The sequence below is a fragment of the Drosophila willistoni genome, chromosome 3R (assembly GCF_018902025.1).
Source record: "Drosophila willistoni isolate 14030-0811.24 chromosome 3R, UCI_dwil_1.1, whole genome shotgun sequence".
NCBI lineage: Eukaryota > Metazoa > Arthropoda > Insecta > Diptera > Drosophilidae > Drosophila > Drosophila willistoni.
The window spans coordinates 13052973-13076283 of NC_061086.1; the positions used below are offsets into that span (position 1 = coordinate 13052973).

The following is a 23311-nucleotide window of genomic DNA, read 5'->3' on the forward strand; positions in this document are numbered from 1 at the left end:
CTAGCAGCTGCTAGGGTATAGAAACTTTCATTGGATTGCTTTTCACTTTCTTTGGCATATTCAAAGCTTAATCTTGGCTTCGAGTCCCTTGGCCAGTCAATATCCTCTGGTTGCTGACCGCAAAAAGCAACAGGGAAAATCCTCTGCCACAGAAAAAGCGAAAAGAAAAATATGAACTGGTGTTCTCTGGTGTGGCGGAAAAACTTTGGAACGCCAACGAGAACGCGACTCAAGCAAATAAATCAAAAAGTGATTAGACCCTCTTCTCTTACCCAACTGTCCAGCTGTAAATTGTCTGTTGAGTGGCTGCAAGGAAATAAAAGAGAGAAACCAAGTAAAAGACCAGAACCAAGGTGTGTCTATGTGGCACTGTCTATATATATATATATGTGTATGCCATGGAAAAGATGAAAATGTGGGCCAACTTCTGTTGAAAGGAAATTCAAACTTGGCCATAAAACTTTTGCCACAGCTTCAGTAGCTCCACAGGCTTTGGCTTTGGTCAACCGGCGCCATGTTGATAAATGAGCAGTGTAAAGTGCGCGGGCAATCAGGGAAAATCGTGGAAAATTATAGTTGGCATGCCATAAAACAAAGAAACAAAACAAAAAAAAAAAGAAGTCAGCAAAAGAAGAAAACCAAAAGCAAAGCGAGGGTATACTAAACAATAGCAAGACAATACATAAGTTTCTCTCCCTTTATTTCCTTTTTTTTTTTTGTTTTTCTTTGGTTTAAATTATGACTTTTTTTTTTTGCCTCTTCAATTTACATTTTAAATATATGCTAGATGGAAACTTGAAGCGCTGAGAGGAAGAGAGACAAAATGCGAGAAGGATTAGGGTTAAGAAAACAATGAAAATTAGCTAATAAGCATAAGAAAAAGTCAAGATAAAGAAAATTTAACCACTCCACCAACAGCATCCAATACGATTGTTTTTATTCTTTTTTTTTTGTGGAAAATTGTTGAATAGTCATAAAAATCGCATTTTAATCTACATAAAATCGCTTAGTTTGGAAGATGAAAAAAAGTTTTGCAAATAATCCTTGTGAAAAACACACACACACAATATCAAATGTCTGCTCTAGTTTCCACTCTCAGAATTGAAACTGATATGTGTTCGCTATTCTCAATATATATTTTTACATATCTGATTTGTTTAAATATTGTTGGACTTTTAGTCAACTTTACAGTTCTATCAAACCAATTTGGAAAGTATTTTTCCATAAAGTTGTAAAAACTGATAATATATTTTCTAGAATACGAAATCGAATAGTGCATTTCTTATTGAATATGCCTTAGGCTTTATTTACGCAAAATTTAATTTTCTTACTTTGTGTCTTTTTGTTTTTTTTTTAAATTTAAATTATTACTCACAATCAGATACTTAAGACTTAGTCATTATCTTAGATAAATCCTTAAGAACTATGGAAAAATTAGAAATCATGAATTTTGAATTAGAATTTGTATAAAAATTGTTTTGATTTTATCATAAAATTACTTTTTTTTTGTTTTTTTTTACTTTTTAAATTTAATGTGTATTTGTTCGTTATATTATCCATTGCTTAGCTTAGACTTTAAGAAGTTTTTAGCATAATAGAATTTAAATTGTTGTATTCTTAGCAATTTTACCTAATGAATTAAACTAATTTCTTATTTAAGATTTAAAAAACACCAAAAAAATGAAAGAGAATATGAAACAAGATCATGTTTTATTCAAGGCCACCAATAGAAAAATTAACCATTGATGAAGACTGCTATAACCATGACCATGTCGATGAAGTCCATTCGCCGTTGACATAATAGCCGAGGCGGAATATTCACCTGTTGAAGAAAATTGGCGTGAAAATTGTTGAAATTGTTTATAAGTGTCTTAAAATTTACCACTCAAAACATGCAATTGCATGGAAACTGCTGCACTATTTTCGGGTTCGCAAGTATAATTCCCGGAATGGGTCTTACGCACCAAGGGAATGATCAGGGATCCAATCTGATGATTAGGTTAAATAGAAATTAGTTTCAAGTCAGTGATAGATTCCCCATCCTCGTCTCTTACCGTATTTCGATTGTGTTCGGTGCTGCCAAATATGTTTCTATCTATTTGTGTATACCAACCGCTTTGGGTTTTTGAGCTGGGCTTATTCTCATTCTCTGCTTCGGCATCGGATGTCACCTGCTCCTCGCCACGATACCAGAATATGTATTTTGGTGCCTCCAATGTGCCACGGACAATGCAATGTAGTTCCACTCGGCTGCCAGCCTTTACGAATCGCTGCTGATCACCAATTAGTTCAGTTCGGGGTGCTATATAAGATGGAGAATTATTGATAAGAAATGGTACATTATCATATCCAATTCTAATTAGTATTTGATTTGTTTTTATACTTTCGTAGATGTATTACTATTTTTGTAAGATGTTTGTAAAGGAAAAAGACACGTTTTCGACCACAGAAAGTACACTTATATATCTGTCAATTAGCAAGCGATTGGCTTATTGAGTTCAAGTTTGACAATTCGTCAGATCGGAACACTATAATCAATAGCCTACTTTTTTAAGGAATATCTTAGGTAAAATCTTATTAAGGTAATGGGAAAATTCCCATAATATATATGTAAAATATTTGAAAAACGAAACTTATTCAATGAAATTTGTTAAAGGAATCAACGATTTGAATATGGCCTAGACTACAAGAATATATAAGCTTCGGCTGAGCTTAAAATTAATTCATTGCCTTAGTAGACCTAAACAACTAACAATTAAACTATTAGCAGACTTTCTGGAAACTTAAATGCTTTAAAAAACCTCTCCTAAAGTTAAACTTGTTGACCCAAAATACTTTAACTTTGAAATATTATACATGGGAAATTCTATTGAAAAATCTTGTGTAGATGACAGTTTTAAGAATTAAAAGCATTTTAAATGATTTATTAATTGTTGTAGTAGGTAGAACTGTGAAGTAAACCTGTTGCAAACTGGCAACGAAAAGATCTTCTTATCATAAATTAATGTCCGCCCACACACACAAAGACACACCCAGAAATTTTACTCCTCCCATTGTGTTTCTACTAGGGACCAAGCAGCAGCACTTACTTATCACAAATAGCTGAACTTTGGCGCTCATTTTTGGTTCGGTTGCCAACTGGCATTCATACCAGCCAGCATCCTCGAGTTTCACATATTTGATTTGCAGCGTCCAGCCTAATCCGCTGCTACCATTTCCACTTTCGGGATTAAAACGTGATGCAGATGTTGAGAGATTGGCTATGGGGATGCTGGTATTCGCTGTGGACTGCTGCAGGAGTGAGGCAAATCGCGCATCATTGATGAAGGTTGTGTGATCCACAGCAATGATATGTTCATCTCGTAAACGGACCCAGGAAAGGGGTTTGTTTGAGTGTTGATGCAACTGCAGAACATAATGAAGTAAGAAGGATTGAATTTCTATGGAAATTTCTCAATTATGCCCCACTCAATTTGACTCACCTGGCATGGCAGATAGGCATGCTGGCCCGCCTGGACGCTGGCATTCAGCGGTGGCAAACTAAGCTGACGTTGATGGCCACTGGCCCTCTCTTTGGCCAGTTGTTTCTCCCTTTTCAATTGTAGCTCCTTTTGTTCACTATTGTAGGCATGCAATCGAGATTGAGGCTCATTAGAAATGGGCTTGCCGTTTCCCAAGTCTGATTCATTTCTTTTCTCCTCCTTGCTCCCATGATCTGTTCTCGTGGCCGTTGCATTGGTTAGCCTTTGTGGCAAGTCGGCTGGTATGAATTCCGGAAAGGGTGGCAAATACGTGGGTATGGAGAAACCCTTTGTCAGCGTGGCTGTATCCAGCGTTTCACTCCAAATGTCACCCGTTGTTTGTCGTTGTCCCTGCTGCTGTGGCTGGTGCTGTTCCTCATCGTCGCCTGCCAACGTTGTCCCCATCTGTCCAATGCCAACTTGATTGGTGTTCAATCTGAGGTCCAATTGCAGTTCCACCATTGTTGTAGCCATCATCGATGTTGCAGCTGTTGTTGTTGCTGTTGTAATTAGCGTTGCGTTGTCACCCAGAGGAGCCGCATCCGCTGCCAATGCTGAAAAATGGATCAAAATTGAAGCTCAGTTTATAAGCTTTAAACGAATTATTTCTCAAAAATGTTTGCGATTACAAATGCCCACTTAATTGCTTTGAAATTGGATACGCAGCTGTCGCTTGCATTGAACGAATAGTTGAAAACGAAAGTTAATTACCCTATGAAAATGTAATTTAGGTTCAGAAAACCAATCAAGGGACTGGTTTTTATATATTTAAAATCTTAAAAATCCTTTTTAACTCTCTTTAGTCTTTAGTGCCTATTCCCTTTTTATTCATCTTAAAACTCAAACAAAATTGTAGAGTGAAAAGTGCTTTTATGATTATTCTTTAAAAACGCAAATTCATTCTACTAAAAACAAAAGTAAGGAAAATTAATCTATTACAAAAAAAAATCCGGGATTTACTATTCTGAATTAATGTTTTTATAAAGCATTCTTCAGGTTTATTTTTTCAAGTATATTATTTCAAATAATCATTTTAGAGTTTCATATTTGGCATTTCGCTGTTTTTTATGTGCAGATTCTCTTTTTTTTAATAATCGCAATTCCCTTTTAGCGATTAGTAAAGTGTATGCAAATATTTAGCATATTTAGTTTAGCCATTACTAAATATTTGCAACTCCCTCTGCCCCACTTGCTACCTCTCTCTCTCCGTCTCTGTTTCCTTTTCTTTCCCTTGCCTTGTCTCCTTCTCTTACTGTCCTGGTTATAATAAAATATTTGCGGCGTAATTTAAACTAAGCTTTTTTTTTTTTCGTTGCATCAATTGACAAATTGTGAAATATTTTCCTGTGGAATATTTATACAGCAGCGCATTCATCATTATGGATGCATGCTCCAGGGGTTCGTGGAGATGGCGGGCAGGCGGGGGGGTCGTAACATGCGGAAAATTGCATAAATATACTATAAATTTGCGTTTAGGGCATTTGGTTGGAAATTTGAAATATTATTAGCCAGGTGAACGGAATTTGCATACCATTTTTTTTATAGTTTCATAAATATTATGTGGCACAATAAAATCCATTTGGATATGCAACTAGAGATTAAGTGCATAATATTTACCAATTTGACAAAGGGGGGTCTGGGGAGAATCAATAATCTATATAATTTGTCAGATTATGTTCTGATAAAACTGCCACTTTTCGGAATTAAAATCGTTTTGTTTTTTATTTGTTTATTTAATTGAAACGATTCGCTCTGAATTTGTCCTAATGTGGTCGCTTTCTATAGCCCAGCTGGAGGATCGTGTACATGAGATGAGTCGACGCTGTCGTCCCATATTGCCACATGTGGCCAGGCTGTGCCTGATAGCCACATACATGGAGGATGCTCTTCGCATGTGGTTCCAATGGGCAGAGCAGCGGGATTTTGTTCAAGTTCACTTGGAATGCTCACAGGCATTCGCAGTGTTAATTGTCTTTATCAATCTGGTGGGTCAACTTGTGGGTTGTGGTTTTATATTGGCACGAGTCTGGGTCAATTTCGCAGTGACTTTGCTGGCCGGCTTGATTCTTTTGCAGGTTCACGTCTATGCAATGCCTGTGCAATTGAAACTAATATTAAGAAATTTTTCTCTATTTGGCGGTCTGCTGTTAATCCATGCAGAGGCCAAGGATTTGGATCGGATCTATAATGCTGGTGCTGGGGTGCCTTTGCTGGTGAATCGGCGGCCGCAGTATTTGATGCAACTAACTGGCAGGATTTTGCTGGCCCTGATGTATCTAAGTTTGCTGCAATTGCATTTTGGTCCGCTTGAGTGCATTCTAAATGCCTTTGGTCTAACATTGATGGCCTTCGTTGTTGTGGGCTATCGCACACGATTGGCTGCCTTTTTATTGGCATTGATCTTAACCATTTGGAATCTCTATACAAATTGCTGGTGGCTTGTGGAAGGCTATAAGATGGATTACGTTAAATATAATTGTTTCCATACATTCTCGGTGGTTGGAGGGCTTCTCATGGTTGTGGTCCTAGGCCCAGGACATGTATCCCTCGAGCAGTACAAGAAAAGGTGGTAGAACATCAAGAAAAAAAAAAGACGTTAACTGACTTTACATTCAATCCATGTACTTATTTGTAGAGGTTTCTATAAACATCTATCTCTGCAATCATCATTTTAGCTGGCGGCCACATGGCCCGTATTTTTTTTCTTTTACAGAGACAAAGGAATCTTTTGGGAAACCGAAGAAAAAAATTAGCTGTTTGTATTTATACCCTGCATCTGTTAGAAAAAAAGGTATTTTAAGATATTTTTCCGATAAAGAAAAGTTACTTCTATCACATTTAGTTTAGTTTGCTCTAATCGAGATCTAAATCTATAAGCTATGCCTATGATTATAATACTTATATTTGGCTAAAGGTATTTGTAGTTAAAAAGATCATTGCTTGTAATAGAAATGAAATATGTTACCAATTTATAGGATATTTTATAGTCGTCCCATTCATTTACCCTCTTCGTTTTTTTTGTTTTTGTTTCTCCTGCTTTTTTACGAGGCCTAGCCCCTGAGGATACAAATTTACTCGCCGCATCATAAAATAACAACTAAAGTATTTATTATGTAAATAATATCATTCGAAATATCAAAACACTCCTACCACTTTTACCATTTGCAGCACTCTCTCGGCCACTTCACTGTGCGTTTTTAGTGAGTAAAGCTTAAGTTTTTCATTTTATTAAATGTTTCACTTGAACAAAAGTTTTTATTATTTGGTTTTTTCTCTGTTGTTGTTGTTTTTGCAGCTAGAGAAACAAATAGTTTTGCAAGCTTCAGCTTGTTTCTCCTCCATTTTTTGTTTGCAGCTGCTACTTGCTCTTGCCTCGGGCTCCTTCAGGCCATTCATTGTCCTTGCTAAGTAGCTGATGTTATTGTTTTTTAAAATTATTACAACTTTAAAGGCAAACTCGGCTTCAGCTCAAACTCGGCACACTCAAGTGGCCATTGCCATTGCTGCCAGTGGGCTGAGAAATCCATTTTAGCATTTTATAGATATGGTGCAAACTGGTCTGGCTGGAGGCTGCAAACATCTGCCAAATTTGTATCGTATTGAAGTTTCTTTATTGGCCACAAGCATTTAACTCAACTCGGAATATGTATCAGACAATTTCCTATCTGAGTTTAAATTATGTTTATAAAAAATTTATTTATTTTTTAGAATTTTTTCAAATAATTCTATGTATTTGGGAAACCATTGTATTTTTGCCTATTTCTAATAAGCAAATTTATTTCAATATCAAAATTGATAGTATGAATTAATTTTTTAAACAATTATTATTATTAGACGAATGAGTCTCATTCCATTAATTTGGTTCTCAAATCATTCAATTTAGTCGCCTATTGAACGAATGAATGAGTTCATCATTCATTTTAGTTTTCACCCTCATGTTTTCTACTTATTATGAGACTGAATGCCTCAAATATGGTTATGAATATATTGATGTAGCTTTCTAATTGATATATATATTTTGAAAATAAACCGAATATTAGTATTGTTACAGGTTTGCAAAGTTTATGATATTTAGGACTTTTAAAGAAATCTTCCAAGTAAAATTTTGTGTCAATATACTTAGTTTTATTTTGGCTGTACAAAGACCAATTTCAAATCCGAAAAGTTATGTACTAAATCGATTAGAATGTAGCATATTGAAAAGGTATCAAACACTTAGGTGTCAAACAGAAGAAGACTAATTTCGATTCAAGTTTTTCCAAAAAGTTGGTAAAAAGTAAAAGAATGGAAGGTCGCTTTTTAAAAACCAAAAACTAGGACAGCAAGTTAGCACTGTTGTAAACTCGCAATATTTGGTAATTTTGAGTATTTTTTATACTTTTTATTTTTTTCTTTCCTTTAATTTTACATTTTCTATACGTATTTAATTGGATTTGTCGACTGGAACTTAGATAGAGTAACCTCTGTCTCTATCTCTCCGTTTAGAAGTAAATAATTCAGCATCATATGCAACAAACCCCAAAATGTCTGAAAACAAGCCATCTACTAAAGCCGAGAAACATTCAGAGTAAACATAAAGACTACCACAAAATTACGCATACGCCTCGATGGTTTAGCTACACGTAACGTTTGTACAAAAATTATACTAAACCTTTAAGTCATATAAATTTATATTAATAAAACATAAATAAATTAAAACTGTGAGAGGAAAAATTACTCTTTAATTATGGTAGACAACGTTTAGATAAAAATACACTCACTTAGATACAAAAACAATAAAATTCAAGTAATCATATCTGGTAAACTCTTAAAGACGATTTAATATTGTAACAATTGTTCTGCCATTGGAAGAATCTAGTTATCTAGTTGAACCTAATTAAATTCAATTTGTTTAATTTGCCATTTGTTGTCATTGCTGGCATACCAAATAAGTATAGCCCAAGCAATTAAAAATTATTTGCACACAGACAAATAAAGTTGATAAAACTAAATAAAATGTAACAGAATTTTGCATGCTACTGTGGTAATTAGTGTAACTGTTCAGTTAACCACATAAACTGATTTTGGTTTCTGGGGTTTTTCCCTTTTTCTACGATGTGTGCGAATTTGTACATATGTATGTATATATATTTATATAGTGTACAATATATGTATGCTTTCAACACTTTCTGGCAGTCATGTGCAAAATAATTGAAATATTAAATAAACGAACAAAGCAAATAACATATAAAAAAAGGTTAGTTTTGTTAATGTTGTTAGAGGGCCATAAATTTAAAATTCTATCACAATGACTGAGCAATGATTTGGATGTAAGCTTTATTTTCTCAGAGTGGGCGTTATACAAAATAATCTATACACATGCATACGAATATATATGTATATATGTATATATCAACTTGAAACCCATCACCCACTGGTATAAAGGGTTTATCTACGCGTTTTGTGTCAGAGAGTTTCGCGTAAATTTTGAATTCAGTCGAGTGCAAAGTTGAAAAAGGCCAGACCGGGCGGGGATTATATCATCGTTTTGCCAAAATAAAATTCCCAAAGAGTAAAGATTATGTCAACCGAAATTTAATATACGAAACAATATATGGAAATTTTACCATACATAGATATAGGGACTTTCACGCGCGTGTGTGTGTGTATGTAATCTTCCATCTACCTTCAAGACACATAATTACAGCTGGTTAACATTTGCGTTCGGGTTTCCGTTTAACCGGATTACCATTACCGCTTTACCTCCGTGTGGCCCAATTCAAGCTACATGTTTTCCCACTGACCCTTATGTGTTGAAAATTAGGTTTCCTTTCCGTACAAAGGTCCCTACTGTTGCTTTGAGTTGCCCTAATTAGGCGAAAGTCAAAGCAAAAAAAGAAACCAAAAAAAAAAAGGAAACACGGCTAACATATAATTAAATTTTTTGGTGTTTGCCTGCACGATTACTTTCATTATTAATTACATGTGGCAAAAACAAATATTTTAATGTTTCCTTTGATATTAAAAAAAAGGGAATACTCAGCCTAAGCCCACAATAACCATTCTATTTGGCCTATTAAATCGATTTAAAGTAAAATAATTTAAAGTATTGTTATTTTATTATTTTCCCTGGAATAGCTAAAAATTGAGATTTAAAATTATATAATTTAGTGCAAATAAGAAGAAGTTGATTTGCGAAAATAATAATACAAAGATTTCGTTTGTTTTTTTTTTTTTAATTTTATTCTTAATTTTAATCCGAATTGTTATCAGTAGAGAATTTTGCTAATGTCGTGTGACAAGTTCGTCGTCTGTCCATCTGTCAATGTTATCTATTCATTTTTAAAAATTATAATAACAATTCTTAAACTTTTTTGAAATTAACAGAATCGAAACTTTTGCATTATATTTTAAAACTTAAATCATTGTTCTCTGAGACATTAGCTTGGTTGAACCTTTTTGTTCGAGTAATTGAATAAAATAAATATTGTATTTTATTTATGGCGAAGTTCTTTTCGAAACAAAATTTCAAAGTGTTTTTCACCTTCGGTTCTCGTTGTGTTTCTTGTATATCAGCAATTTACCTCGGCAGCTTCTTTCTTTGTTGACGATAATGGGGTAAGTGGATATGTGAATAGAGTGAAATGTAATATTTCTGATTGGTAAACACATTTATAGTGTTGAGGATTCTTAGATCCACAGGAGGATCTGTGTGTATCGTATTGCTATAAATCCGTTAGAGTTCTATATATTTTAGTTGCTATATTATGGAATTAAAGGAAACTATAAAGGCATTGGAACAGAAAGCTGAAGATAGGAGTACTAGAACTAGAAGCGCAAAACCAGCAAATCAAACGGCTTTGCAGAAACCAACCAAGGAATTGCAGAATGACATTGGCAGTCTCATTACATTTTTAAAAACAGACCAGAAAGAAAAACGAGAAGTAAAACTTAAGGCATGTATAAGGAACAGGAAGATTTAAATCAAATGCAAATAATTGCAGAAAATTATAAAAACCAGTTGTAATTTCATATGGAAATAAAGAAGAATTTCAAAAAAGAAATACCACAGCTTAAGGATAACTTGAAAAACATAAATGGAAATCATCAAGGCATTAAGTCAAACGAGACAGAATTTATAGATTATCAGGCTAGAGAAAAGAATTGCAGAAATGACATTAATAAATTACATTCGATTTTTGTAGCTGGTATCTTCAGAGAAAGATGAGATTCAGTTACTCGAAAGTATTTCGCTACAACTGAACCAAATTACCGAACATTCTCTCAGGTGGTTTAAAAGATTGCCAAAGAATAGTTGCAAAAGACTCTCAATGGGCAATCAAACGATTAAAATTTTTGCTCTTGATTTATTTGCTGCCCTTTTCAACGATGATATAAAATGCGGTGAATGGCTAGTTATTTATAAACTGTTCGACGTCAGGGAAGACTTTCATAGAAATTGGAATGGGTATCTTAATGGCTTTGATAATATAACGGGGGACTTCTTTATTGGGCTAGAGATATTGCATCGCATTTCCAATTCCCGAACCTATAAACTAAACGTGGAACTTGCTTTTTTAAATGGTAGATATGGATTTGCTAGCTATGATAATTTTATAATTTGCAACGAAAACACAAAGTATGAATTGGAGTCATTGGGAGAATTTAGAGGGACAGTACATCTTACAATGATTGTCCACCTACATAAGCAGTTCTCGACGATTGATCAAGATAATGATCAAGCGCTCATAAATTGTGCCGAAAATGATTGTGCCTGATGGCACAATGGTTGTGGTGCGGTGTAAGTTTTTATTTAATTATATTCCTATATAAAGAAGAATTAATCAATTGTGACGTTTTAATTTATTTTATTCTTAGCCAATCCAATCAAAAAAAATTAAATGATATGTCCTGGCATATTGGCCACCTCAAATCTGTTCAAATGAGAATACTGAACATATAAAATAAAACAAACAAAATTCAAATAACATCAATCCAGTAAAAATTAATCGGTTAATGACATCTGAAGTTGCTCTACAAACATCTTAGTCGAATGGTATTAACTCTATAGTCTACTATTTAGATTTATCCATAAAAAAATAAGAAAGTCTTAATAGTAATTTAATAAAGATAGATGCTAATTGAGATTTGCTACGGCATCGCATCTTAACTTCATTTTAAATTAGTATTTTATACTTGACAATATTTAGTTGGTCAATCCACATTGAAAATTAAATGCGAGTTCTTAATGACGATTATATAGAACACATACTGTTACTATTAACTGACTTAAAAAATGAATATCATATTATTATTAGGATGTATACAAATGTACAATATTTATTACTAGTGACCAATCATTGATTTGTCTATATCCTTGATTATATCAGCAGCAGTTATACGATTCAGATGTTGTCCGGTTTGCTGTTCCTCCATGTCTGGCATATAGTTTACAGGGTGACCAAACTGCATGGTTATGGTACCCAAAGGTTGTTGCCATAGTTGTGTAGCCTGCGGTTGAAGTTCATGTATCTGAATCCATGGAGTATTTTCTAGCAAATGATTGATAGGCCACATTTCCATTTCTTTACGCAAATTGATGGTTTGCGAATAAAGCACATGAATGGCATTTAAAGTGGGCTGATGCTTGCGGAGCCAAAGAACAGTTTGCAGGACATGATTGGAGGGACCGGCTGCTGTAAGCAGCTCACAATCAAATAGTTCCAGAAGTTGCATTAAAGCGTGGGCCTTTAAATGACAATCCAGCTTACCAATGACGCAACGGCGAAAGCTTAAATGCTGGCAAGAAAGTGGTACAGTGGACACCAGACTGTCGGCCAACGTGCAGTTGCTAAGGCACAGTTTCGAGAGAGCGGTGCACTGGAGGAGCTGCAGGTTAAAGAGATTGAGCGGAACAGTTAGGTAAGACCCATCCAGGGTAAGGCATTGGAGCTCGTGTCTTTTGGCATGTATAATCGGCGTTATGATGGACAACCAGTGTTGGCCCGTCCAGGGCATTTGATGATGCAGCGACAGCTTGGTGAGATTGGCCAATTTGCATAAGCTTACCGATGGCTGATGGTAAAGTGGTAGAACCAATTCTCTTAGCTTTCGGCACTTCTCAATCCCAGTTACATTCACATACCAATTATTCATCTTTAGCGTCTCGTCTGTGAGCACAAAATTCTCCAGCTGCAAGGAATTCCGGAACAGTTGCGACAGGGCGACTTTGCTTATGCCGTGGTTCAATTGCAGACTACGCAGCTTCCGCAGGACTGGAAAATCTCCATTGACTGGAGCAAAGACACGCAACACTTCCAATTGCGGCAGCAGGAGCCCTAATAGAATCAGGTGATTTGTTTCCTCCACAGTCCCACTCGATAAGACAAAGCAGGATTTTAGCCTGGGCATTGTCTTAACATTCAACGACTGACACAATAGATACAAAGGCAAAATGTCATTCATCCGGAGAGTTAGTTGCGTCAATTCCTTGGCTATTATGGGTACAAGCCTTTGGAGTTCCTGTCGATTCAGCTGGCCGCTGGAAAATATGGGTACAAAGTTTATCATCTCCAGTATGGGTACCACTTTCTTGAAGAGCTGATTTTTATCATTGAAGTACTTGGCGCAAGTGCGAAGTATTCCAATTATTTGCTCCTCACTGGGGGCACCCAATACTTTGGCGGCAACACTGCGATTCCTTGTGGACTTCATAGTCTTCATCCTTATAAGCAAAATACAAATTGGATTTTTATTTCAACTCTGCTAAACACTGATCATAAATATCATCTAATTGGCAACGCTCTAACTCAATCAGCTGTTGGGTTTAAAAAGTGTTGAAAAGTTAACGGCTTTTTTGTTATTGATACATATCCCGGAAACGTGGGTTATTTTGATATGCGAATGGCGTGAGCATAATATTTATACTGATGACTTCATAGATCATTTGTTCCGGATCTTATCATTTGTTATTTATTATGTTAACTGCTGAATTTTTTTTTGTCTCCCTCCCACCTTTTTATATATGTATGTATGTATGTACATATGTACATATGCCTGGCCTTAGGGGCCTACGCTCTGGTCTCTGTAAGAGTAAAGATAAAATGTGATTTTTATACCCAATTTCTTTCAAAAAAAAAAAAAAAATGGTGAAAAAACGAAGCCGGAGAGATTCCAAGGCCTTTCACGCTCGCCTGACCTAATGTCATTTTAATTTCTTTGTATGTATTCACGCCCAAGGCGCCATCAGATAACCTCCATAACCCCTTCCAGGGACTGGGCTTGGACGGAGTGTGGAGCAAATGGGAATGTGAAGAATACAGGCGAAGGGCTAAAAAGTGCCACTGACATTGTGATAGTCGTCTGACAGTTGAAAAATGAAACGCCGGTCCATACCGAGACCGAGACCGAGGCCGAGACCAAAACCGGCCATGATGTGGCCACAAAATGCGACTCCTACATGCCTCGAATTGTGCCCCCAATGGGTGGCGGCGACTTTAGTATTTATGTATGTATGCGGGTGAAATTAAGCTGGGCCAGGGCACGGCAGGGCAGGCCAGTCCATTAGGTACACACATGACCTCCAGGACCTGGCATAGCCCCAGCCTCTGCTTTGGTTTCAGCCTCATATGGCATGCGCATGTTCAAGCGCATTAATTAGAAGGCATAACTTGTCATTTATTGGTTCATAACATTCAGCAAATATTGGTCAGCTCACGCACAACACTCTCCCCTCCACAATGTTACGAAACAATACATGCATAATCGAATAGGCCAAATGGTTGTCACATGCACACACAAACACAACAACTCATTGGGAATGGCGACCAAGACAGATGCCGCCTCCATGTGGACAAGGTGAAGCCAATTGCTCATTTCTCTGTGACAAATTTCACACATAGCTTGGTCGTTGTCCTGAGGCTCTTTTGTAAGGACAAGGTACAAAACGTACAAAATGGCAGTTATACATCAAATTTACATCCTATTAAACGCACTTGTAATACCCTGCAAATAATTGTGTTAAAACTTTAAACCAATTTGTATTTGTTTGCCCAAAGAGCATCCAAAAATTGTATAACAAAGAGCCATCAAATTGGACTACATTTATGTATATATTTTTTAAACCTAAGCAAAGTGATTATCAAATTGATTAATACTACAAACATAACAAGGAAATTTATAAAAACAAATTGAAAGATAAATGAAAATGATTTTCTTTGACATAAACTTGGAATTCAATTCTAAAGTAGACCTGAAAGTTAAGGCTGGCAGTTAAATTCTCATATATAGAGCAAAAGACAAATTTCCGAATTTGTCAGTAGTTTGTTTGAAAACAATGTAAAATATAAAAATTTCTGTAAATTTTTTTAACTAAATGTTTTCAAAAGTCTGAAGTCTAAAATATCACTCATACGATAAAGTGCCTTAGAAAATTTTCTTAGGTTTTTAAAGTCGATAAAATATTGTTTTCTAAAGTAACACCAAAAACATCTCCCAAACTTATTCTTCAAATTGTGGTCTCAACTTTCTGAAGGGCAAAGCAAATTATAAGTTTTTCTTTATACCTAAATGTATTTAAATCTTTAAATTGTTAGAGCAAGAACTTTAAGATCTTTAAGATTTTTTAAAAATCCTTATATTTCGTCCTTTATTTTACCCATTGCCTAGCTAGGCAGCTATTCCGTAGCAAAATGGTGTTGTGACGCGTTCCTCATGTAGATGATGACTTTTTGTGGCATTTCGTACCCATTTTTTTGTTGTTATTTTTGTGTTGTTCTGTGTGCACAGACACACACGCAGACTGTGAGAGCAATTACACGGCTTAAGTGCACGCGCGTGTGGGCGTGGCAAAGGGATAGGGGTAGGGTGGACCCATTTAGCACTCGACTGACTTCGATTGCTTTAAAGCGGCCGCTCATTTTTCTTTGCTTCTTCTCACTCGGCAATTTTTCTCACATTTTTTTTTTTGTTATTGTGTTTGCCTACTTTGGAATGCTGGAATGGCGGATTGTGGATTGAGGATGGGCCAGACTGAGATCTGGCTTGATTGTTGACTGACGATTTGCTCGACGAGTTATAATTTGCACACATGAATAGGCAAATACGTAACCAATGTCGATGATGCTGATGATGTCAAGCTTGTGGTTCATGGTGTCCTTGTTGTTACAAGTTGGTTGATGTGTTGTTGCTATGGCTGTTCGGTCGGTTCCATCTCACTCATTATGATGATGACACAGAGCTTTCCTTATGACGCAGAAAGGTGCAGCAAATGGGGGAAAAACATTACTTTCGATGGTTTCGAATTCAAAAACGAAGATGAATACTAAAGTCGGTCATTGTGACACAGCAAATGTAACTAATCGTTGTTGTAATCAATAAGATATTTACCATTTATCCAAAACGATTGAAATGTAAAAGGGAAAACCTAAATGTTGTTAGCTACCCAAATTCTGGTTGAATAAAGGTTTAATTCAAGTAGAACAAACGTTTATGTTGACTCATTTACATGAATTTTGCTTTATGCTCAGGGAATTTCTATTAAAAATCAACTCTTTCGCATTAACCAAAAACAATTCGTATGTTTCTTCGAGTCGATTCTTGCTTTCAACTTCAAACTTGGCAAAAATGTTACCCAATTCTGAATTAGTTCTAAATTAAACAACCATCTATTTATTTTAATAACAAATTTAAACGAAAATACAAAATATTTTGAAGCCACAGGAGCAATTATTGTAACTTAAGTATAATAAATATTTATTTATTTGAGAAATTGGTAAGCCAGACTTTTTTTAAGGGAGATCAATGTACTATTTATATTTTCATTTGTTGAATAAGCTTAAAAAAATTCATAATATTGATGAAAATTTATGGTTTTTTTTAGGAATAATGGATTGACAAAATTTTAACGAAAAGAAAACGATACTTTGTTTAGTTATAATTTATTTTAATTTCTGCATTGTCTCCGTTTCTCTCTCGTTCTTTATTAATAACACTCTCTTACTTGCTGCTTTCTTTTAGTTGTCTCTGTTTCGCTTTCTGTTTGGGAGAGCTTTGCAAAATTTATAACCCTTTCCGAGAAAATGTTGCTAATGGCTGTATTAGGCGAGGCCAACTCTTTTGGCTCTTTTCTTTCTTTTGGCTTCACTTAGCGTCAGTTATTTAATTAAAGCTTTACGCCACGACGCGATACACCCAGACTGAGAAGCTCAAGTCCCATCATCTATATTATATGTACTTTTGTATATACATATTACAAATGTACATGTATATGTATACATACATATCTATGTATGTATGTATGTATATTCCATACCCCATAAATAAATTAAACGTGACATTTGACCGCCATTTGTTTTGGACGCCATTTTATGGTAAATACTTCTATCTTCTTCTCACTCTCTTTGGTACACTCTGTCTCTGTTTTATATAAACCATAGTTATGTCTTTTCATTGTATGTATTATGTTTTCTGTTCGCTTTTCCTTCTGTCTGTTTCGGTTTCAGTTTCGGTCATTTTTGCTTGGCTTCTGTTTTATATGCCACACTCATTGTCCAAAAAAGCATAATTAACAGAAAATGGCATTCGTCCCACTTTCCCCGGCCAACCACACCACCACCTCATCCGGTTGCCACTTGACCTTGGCCAGTGGGTTGATTGATGGCTTAAGTATTATTTGAGTGTGTCTATTTATTTTTTCTTTTTTCTTCTTTGTCCTCGTGCTTGAGTCCTTTTCCTTTTTTGGTGGATGCTTGGAATCTTTCAATTTAATTATAACACATGTGTTGTTAATGATATTGCCCACAAATGAATTCACTGAGATTGATTCGAGCTGACTTTATCATACTCATACAAGAAATAAGAGTGCGTCAAATGATATGAACAATTAAATGACATAATAATTAACTCACACACACACACACATACACAAAGTCATAAACAACTAGTCGTTCTAGTGATTTTTGTATTTATTCAGCTGATTTATGGCATTTTACTTGAAGCATATATAAATCAAAGTTTAAATACTTTGTGTTTAAGATTAACCTACTGGATGATAAAATGATTTCAACAAGCCAAATTAATATACTCTCAAATGTTGTATATAAATATTAATTTAGTTTGCCAGAGGCAAAGCCAGGTCAAAATTTGTTGCTAGTAGTGTGAATTATAGCTTTTCTTAGGATATTGAATTTCACAAAGTCAGAAGTTTCAATCAAATTATTATTAAAAATTTTGAATCCATGGTTTCATTTGAGAAATTTTATCAAATGGACAAGTGAATTCAATAGTCAATAAATAGATGCATTGTCGTTGTTCAATTTCTCGCATAAAGCATACGCCCTGATGTACGCTTGGAGAGAAGGCTGACAAACGAGGGGAGAACGGAGAAGGAATGGAAAAATTTAATCAACTGAGACTCATCGAGGAGAGCCAAAATTTCTAGTAACCTAGGCTACATACTCCAATTAGGCAGCCCCAAACAAAGGTAGTGGAAAAATATGCCTGGAATTTTCATAAACTACTGACGAAACACTGGATCGAATGGTAACCCCAACACACATATTGTGCAAATTCTTGCATTTGGGTTTCCTGTTTTCCTTTTGATTCAAAGAAACAGAATTAACTTGTGACAGCAGGTGTCATGTTTTCACCACCATAAGTGGTAAGTTGTGTGTGTGTGTGTGCGTGTGTGTTGTAGAAGATGCTTGACTTAATGAAAATTTGCACTGCTCTCGATTAAATTAAACTCGACAAGCTTATAAAAATCGTGCCAACGAGTTGTCTGACAGTAACAACTATGTACATGCTCGTAACAGCCAAGCAAATCTCATCATGTAAATTAAATTTGGCAAAACTCTCCAACTCTTCCGAACACACATTCACAAAAAACGTCGGCGAAATTGAATTAAATATGCATGCCAAGAAAACAAAAAACAAAATGTGTAAATACGAAACAAAAAAGCAAAAAACAAAACGAAACAGTAAAAGAGGAAAACGACATACAACATACATACGAGACACGTAGAATACATGGTGTGCATATGGCGAAGAAGCCAAGTTATCTTCTTGGAATGGTTTCCATGGATAACAAAATTATGTGAAAATTTTCACACTTGCGTTAAGAGAAGCTACAGATTGAAAAGTGTGAAAAGTTTCATAAAAACAAAAATGAGCTATTTTTGCCACAATCTAAACAAAGTAAACCAAAGATATTTAAAACAAAAACAGTTAGATATCCATAATAGATTTAACCCCTCAAATGTAATTCGTAAAAAGTTTTCAATCGAAGAAGTAAATAATTTAAACTTATGAAAGTTTATAACATTACCCATTTAAATTTGGGGCTAAGTATCGTAAAGAAACTTCCATCGATCAATTCAAATGGGCGGACGAGACATAGAAAAATTAAAGCTTTGTCTCTTAAATAATAAAAATATAAATAAAATGTGTTTTTTTTAGGAGAATGTAAATTTTTATTTATTTGAACATCCATATTTGTTTTACAAATTTGTTAATGCAAGTGATAATTACTCTAATTAATAAATAAACAGCAGCTTTTTTTAATCTTTATGATTTTATTCAAAATTATATGAATTTGGTTCTTTCTCAGATCAAAATACTTTTATTTGTAAATCTCTATACTCTATGGAAATGTCCTGGATATCAAATGATTTAAACAACTTTCTCGTAGTTTTTTGTACAGTATAATAAAGTTTCCTAAAAATTAACTTTCGTCTAGTGAAGTGTTCACTATAATGTATGAAAATCTTATGCAGAAAATGGTAGCAAATTGTTATTTTATATGTTTCTTGTCCACGTACAATGAATTTGTTTAGATTATTGTCTGTCACGCATTTTAACAAAACTAAAAATTGAAGAATTTTGTATTTTTTCCAGACATTAAATACATTATTTATAAGGGACAAGTCAGTGTGTAGCTCCACGTCACAGTGTCCGGACGTGTAAAAATAAGAAGGTGTTTCTTGTTGTCAAAGTAATATTATAATAATCACAATTAAATCTTTTTATAGTTGCCCTGAAGACGACCACAGATGAGTGGTCGAAATATATCAGAAGAGAAGATAAGAACAAACTGTTTTTTATATATGTTTTCATTTACCCAACAATTTGATCTCGAGCCGGCAAATCATACCACTAACAATCAAAAGTTCGCAAAAATCAAAATTATTTAAAAACTTTTTGAAGACAAAGAGTCAAATATACCAAATAATATCTTTAAGTAGCTAAAGACATGAGTAAAAAGTGAATATTTATTTGAAAATTTATAATCTAGAAATTGTTCTAGTCCCTGGGGTCCTTATTATAGGAAGACCAATTAAAACTTTAATTGAAGGAGCTGTTTAGTTTGACTAGCCCATTTATTTTTGCTCAAAATGACTTCCTACTAATTTCAAGATTATTTTAAACACTTAATAGAGACTCATTTTTGAATAGTTTAGTCAGAAATGTAAAAATGTGTCTTTAAATTCTACTATATTATGATTCTAGGTCTGTTTATTGTATTTAGTAGGTCACCTGTTAGACATTTATAGACAATAGTGTTTATATTTATATATTAAATGTAACATAAGGCAAACCGATTGTAACAAAGAGCTTAAAACCCTGTTTTCAACTGAGTTTATGTTTTTATGCATTTTGATTTTTATGAAAACTAAGTGCTAAAAGAAAAGTAAAACTAATGCTGCATGAAACATTGACTCAAATCAGAGTAAAACCTATTTTTGTGAAAAATAGTAGTAGATGCATATAAATGTATATATGCATATACATACATATATATTCATGCGGGCAAATCCCCTCAACTCTGCTCTGCTGGTGCTCTTCCCAAAACAATACAATGTAATAGCTAGTAGAGAAGTTTATACTTACGCGCCTGCATGCCATGAAAGCTGACAGCTGCCAGAAATGCGAACAGAATGCTGCCAGCATCCCCGGCTCCCCGTTGAACTCCACCGACGAGTCCAACTCCAAGTTGGCTGCTTCCTTTGGCTCCTTGGCATCCGTCAGTACCTGGTCTCCGTTTGGGCATTTTATTGCGTGCAAGGATTTGGGGTAAGCGGTGAATGGGGACCTGTCACACCTTTTGCCACTCGTTCACCCTTCTCCTTGCTGCTCCTGTATATGTATGTATATCCTTCGCCAAGTATTTGCGTATATTGTATTTGCCTTTTGAATTCTTTATTTATTTGTGTGTTTCGTGTGTTGTTTTGTTTTTCTTTCGTGGTCTTGTAGTTAATCCAACTTTCAGCTCAGCTCAGCTCCTACTGCAACTCCAACTCCAGCTTCTGTTTCGGCTTCTGTTTCTGGGTTCAGCTTCAGCTTAAATAGCTGTCATATTGTACGATGCTTGTGATTCCCTGATGTTGTTTATATGTTTTTGCCCTTCGTACTGTTATTTAATTATTTGCATTGCTTTTTATAAAGTCGTCGTTCATATTTTCGTATTTTTTGTTTGAATTTGCATACCGCTCATGACTCTCCCGTTCTCTGTCTCCTTGCGGAGTGTTGACTGTACGTGACTGTCTGGTAAGGAATAAGAGAGAAAATGAGAATGCAGGGTAACCGCACGAAACGTATGTTTTCATCTGTATAGTACAAGGATATATATAAGCATTTGGCGTAAGCAGCAACTGAGAAGCTAAAGTGAGACTTTACTAAGTCCTACTGTGAGTTCTGGCCTTTGGCTAGAAACTGTTGCCATTGCCCGGTCTCAGTCCAGGCAAATGAATATTTATCTTTGGTCCGAGTACGCCTGGGGAGGGCATAAGTTTTGTGCCTGGCTTGATTATAAGTCAATAAATTAATGAATTGCATTCCATTTCAGGCTACTCTGCCTCCTTTTATTCTCCCTTTCTCCTCTTTCTATCCATCTCTGTGTGTGTGTGTGTGTGTATGGCAAATTTTTAATGGCTCCTAATTTGGTTTGGCCGAATTAGCTCGAAAAAGAGAAAAAAAGACACAAAAAAACTGCTTCTGTGCCAGATTAAAGTTTTAGTCTACTTTAGCTCTACACTAAATACAAAAAATGTGTGAATGCAATATTCAGTGGTGCGAAAATGGCACAGAAATTCGATTAGCTAAAAGTTTAATTTATTTTCAAATAAATCCTGTGGGTTAAAATGACTATCAGACTATATCCAATCAGCTTAACTCAACTAATTTTGTAAGCAATTTGTAAAAATTATATACAATTTCAATTATCTACAAAATCAGCTTATTGTATTCGTAGAAAACATCATTTTTTCAAAAATAGGAAGAAAGCTGATGAGAAAGTAATAACAGTGAACTATTTGCGATTACCTTCTAGTAATGTTGCAAAATTTGAAGACTTAAAAACCTTTTAGAATCTTGTATTCAATCGAATTACCCTGTTACATCTACGAACTTTGTGAACTGCTTAAAAGCACACCCTGTATATCTAATTTCTACTACTAATTTCCTGCTGACATTTTGCAAAGAACTGGGACAACCTTTAGCAAGCAATTATTAAGGTTCCAGAAAGAAGAAATTGAGAACAAGAAAGAGATAGAGAGAGAGAGAGAAAGGAAGAAAGTGAGAAATCTTTATTTTCTAATACTTTTTTAATTGATTTCAATTGCAAAGTTCTTTTATTCTTCTTTTTCTGTTGTCTTGTTACGTGCCCCCTGAGAAATGAAATCGAATACTTTTTGAACTCTTATCTAATAACGTAGACCGAAGCAACTAAACTCTGTTTCACTTGATGTCTAACACCTTTGTCTCTGTGGAGCATCTTAAAGACTTTGTGGTTTTATGTCACTAATGACATCGTCTAATGCTAGGATAAAAATGGGGAGGAGGATCTGGAGAAAGGGGTGGCAAGGTACGTGGTTTGGTCTCTCATATTAATGAGTTTTAAAATCTATGGCAAGGCACGCGCGCTTAGTGCGTTGAGGGATAAGTCTTGAGCTCTAATCAGATTATATTACCATATATTACATCATATGTTGCGTCAATATTATATACACATATAATCAGTATTGAAATAAATAAATGTGTGTGCCAGTGTCTGCCTGTTGGTGTCTGTGTGTGTGTGTTTGAATAGATGGATAAATGGGCTAAACAATGAAAGCACGTGCCACATAGTCGGATTGAAAATCAAAAGAGGCAGGTCACATATTTCACTTCTTTGCACATCATTCAAATCCTTCAGGATTCGATTTTTTTCCTCTTTATTTTCATTTTGCATTTTTCTATATAAAACATTCTTTATTTTTTTTGTTTGTGTCTTTGGCATAGAACGAGGCGCAATCAGCGTTTTGACGAGAGGCAACATTTGACTTTTAAACTGGAATACCGCTTGGGCTTGGATGTCTCCTCCCTTTGAGTTATTTGATTCTGTTTTATCTTTCTGTAACCATTCTAATGCTCAGAGCAATTTAAAATGTGATTTTCGTTGATTTATAAAAGACACATTGCATTCACACTCACTGAAGATAGACAGACACACCAACACAGACACAGGGATAGGGGAGACACTCATTCACTCGCTGACTCACTCACTCACTCACTTGGTCCATCATTCAGTCAGTCACTAAGTTAGTCAGTCAGTCAGTCGGTTACACATCCACACGCAATGAAGCGTATTGGGGCTGCATTTGGGCGTAGACTATGACACGCCCACTTCCTGCTTTGGCACACATTTCGTACCGTAAACAAAAGACGAACATGTCGATGTTTTCGTTTAAACACTCAATGCAAATGTTATATGCTTTAATGTAAATTCAATTGGTTTTTCGGGGGAAATTTGGCTTTTTCCGCTCCCAACGTCCTGG

The 23311-nt window shown here is 35.1% G+C and overlaps 2 protein-coding genes across 3 annotated transcripts; both read right to left on the minus strand.

Annotated features, from left to right (window-relative positions):
- Nucleotides 1-1680: 1680 nt before the first annotated feature.
- LOC6651382 lies at nucleotides 1681-23311 on the minus strand. 2 transcript variants are annotated; one of them, XM_023180315.2, is made up of 7 exons: nucleotides 23187-23311; nucleotides 20388-21037; nucleotides 3483-4075; nucleotides 3090-3405; nucleotides 2055-2302; nucleotides 1883-1988; nucleotides 1681-1822 (listed from the first exon to the last, which is right to left on the minus strand). In XM_023180315.2, the coding sequence occupies exons 2-7, from the start codon at nucleotides 20545-20547 to the stop codon at nucleotides 1704-1706; spliced, it is 1542 nt and encodes a 513-aa protein (XP_023036083.1). In that variant the 5' UTR covers nucleotides 20548-21037; nucleotides 23187-23311; the 3' UTR covers nucleotides 1681-1703. The 2 variants fall into 2 exon arrangements, with proteins under 2 accessions (XP_023036083.1, XP_023036082.1); XM_023180314.2 differs by having other exon boundaries at nucleotides 20388-21041.
- Nucleotides 11615-13255, minus strand: LOC6651384. The gene has a single exon (XM_002073746.2). It carries the CDS (start codon nucleotides 13221-13223, stop codon nucleotides 11847-11849), a length of 1377 nt encoding a protein of 458 aa, XP_002073782.1. The 5' UTR covers nucleotides 13224-13255; the 3' UTR covers nucleotides 11615-11846.

Excerpts from the sequence above, each read along its gene's own strand:
- LOC6651384 (XM_002073746.2), bottom strand. The coding sequence starts at position 13,223 with ATGAAGACTATGAAGTCCACAAGGAATCGCAGTGTTGCCGCCAAAGTA.
- LOC6651382 (XM_023180315.2), bottom strand. The coding sequence starts at position 20,547 with ATGCCCAAACGGAGACCAGGTACTGACGGATGCCAAGGAGCCAAAGGA. Across the intron at positions 2,303-3,089 it reads AGTTCAGCTATTTGTGATAA|CACCCCGAACTGAACTAATT; the intron begins GTAAGTGCTGCT and ends CATCTTATATAG. Across the intron at positions 1,823-1,882 it reads GCAATTGCATGTTTTGAGTG|GTGAATATTCCGCCTCGGCT; the intron begins GTAAATTTTAAG and ends TTTCTTCAACAG.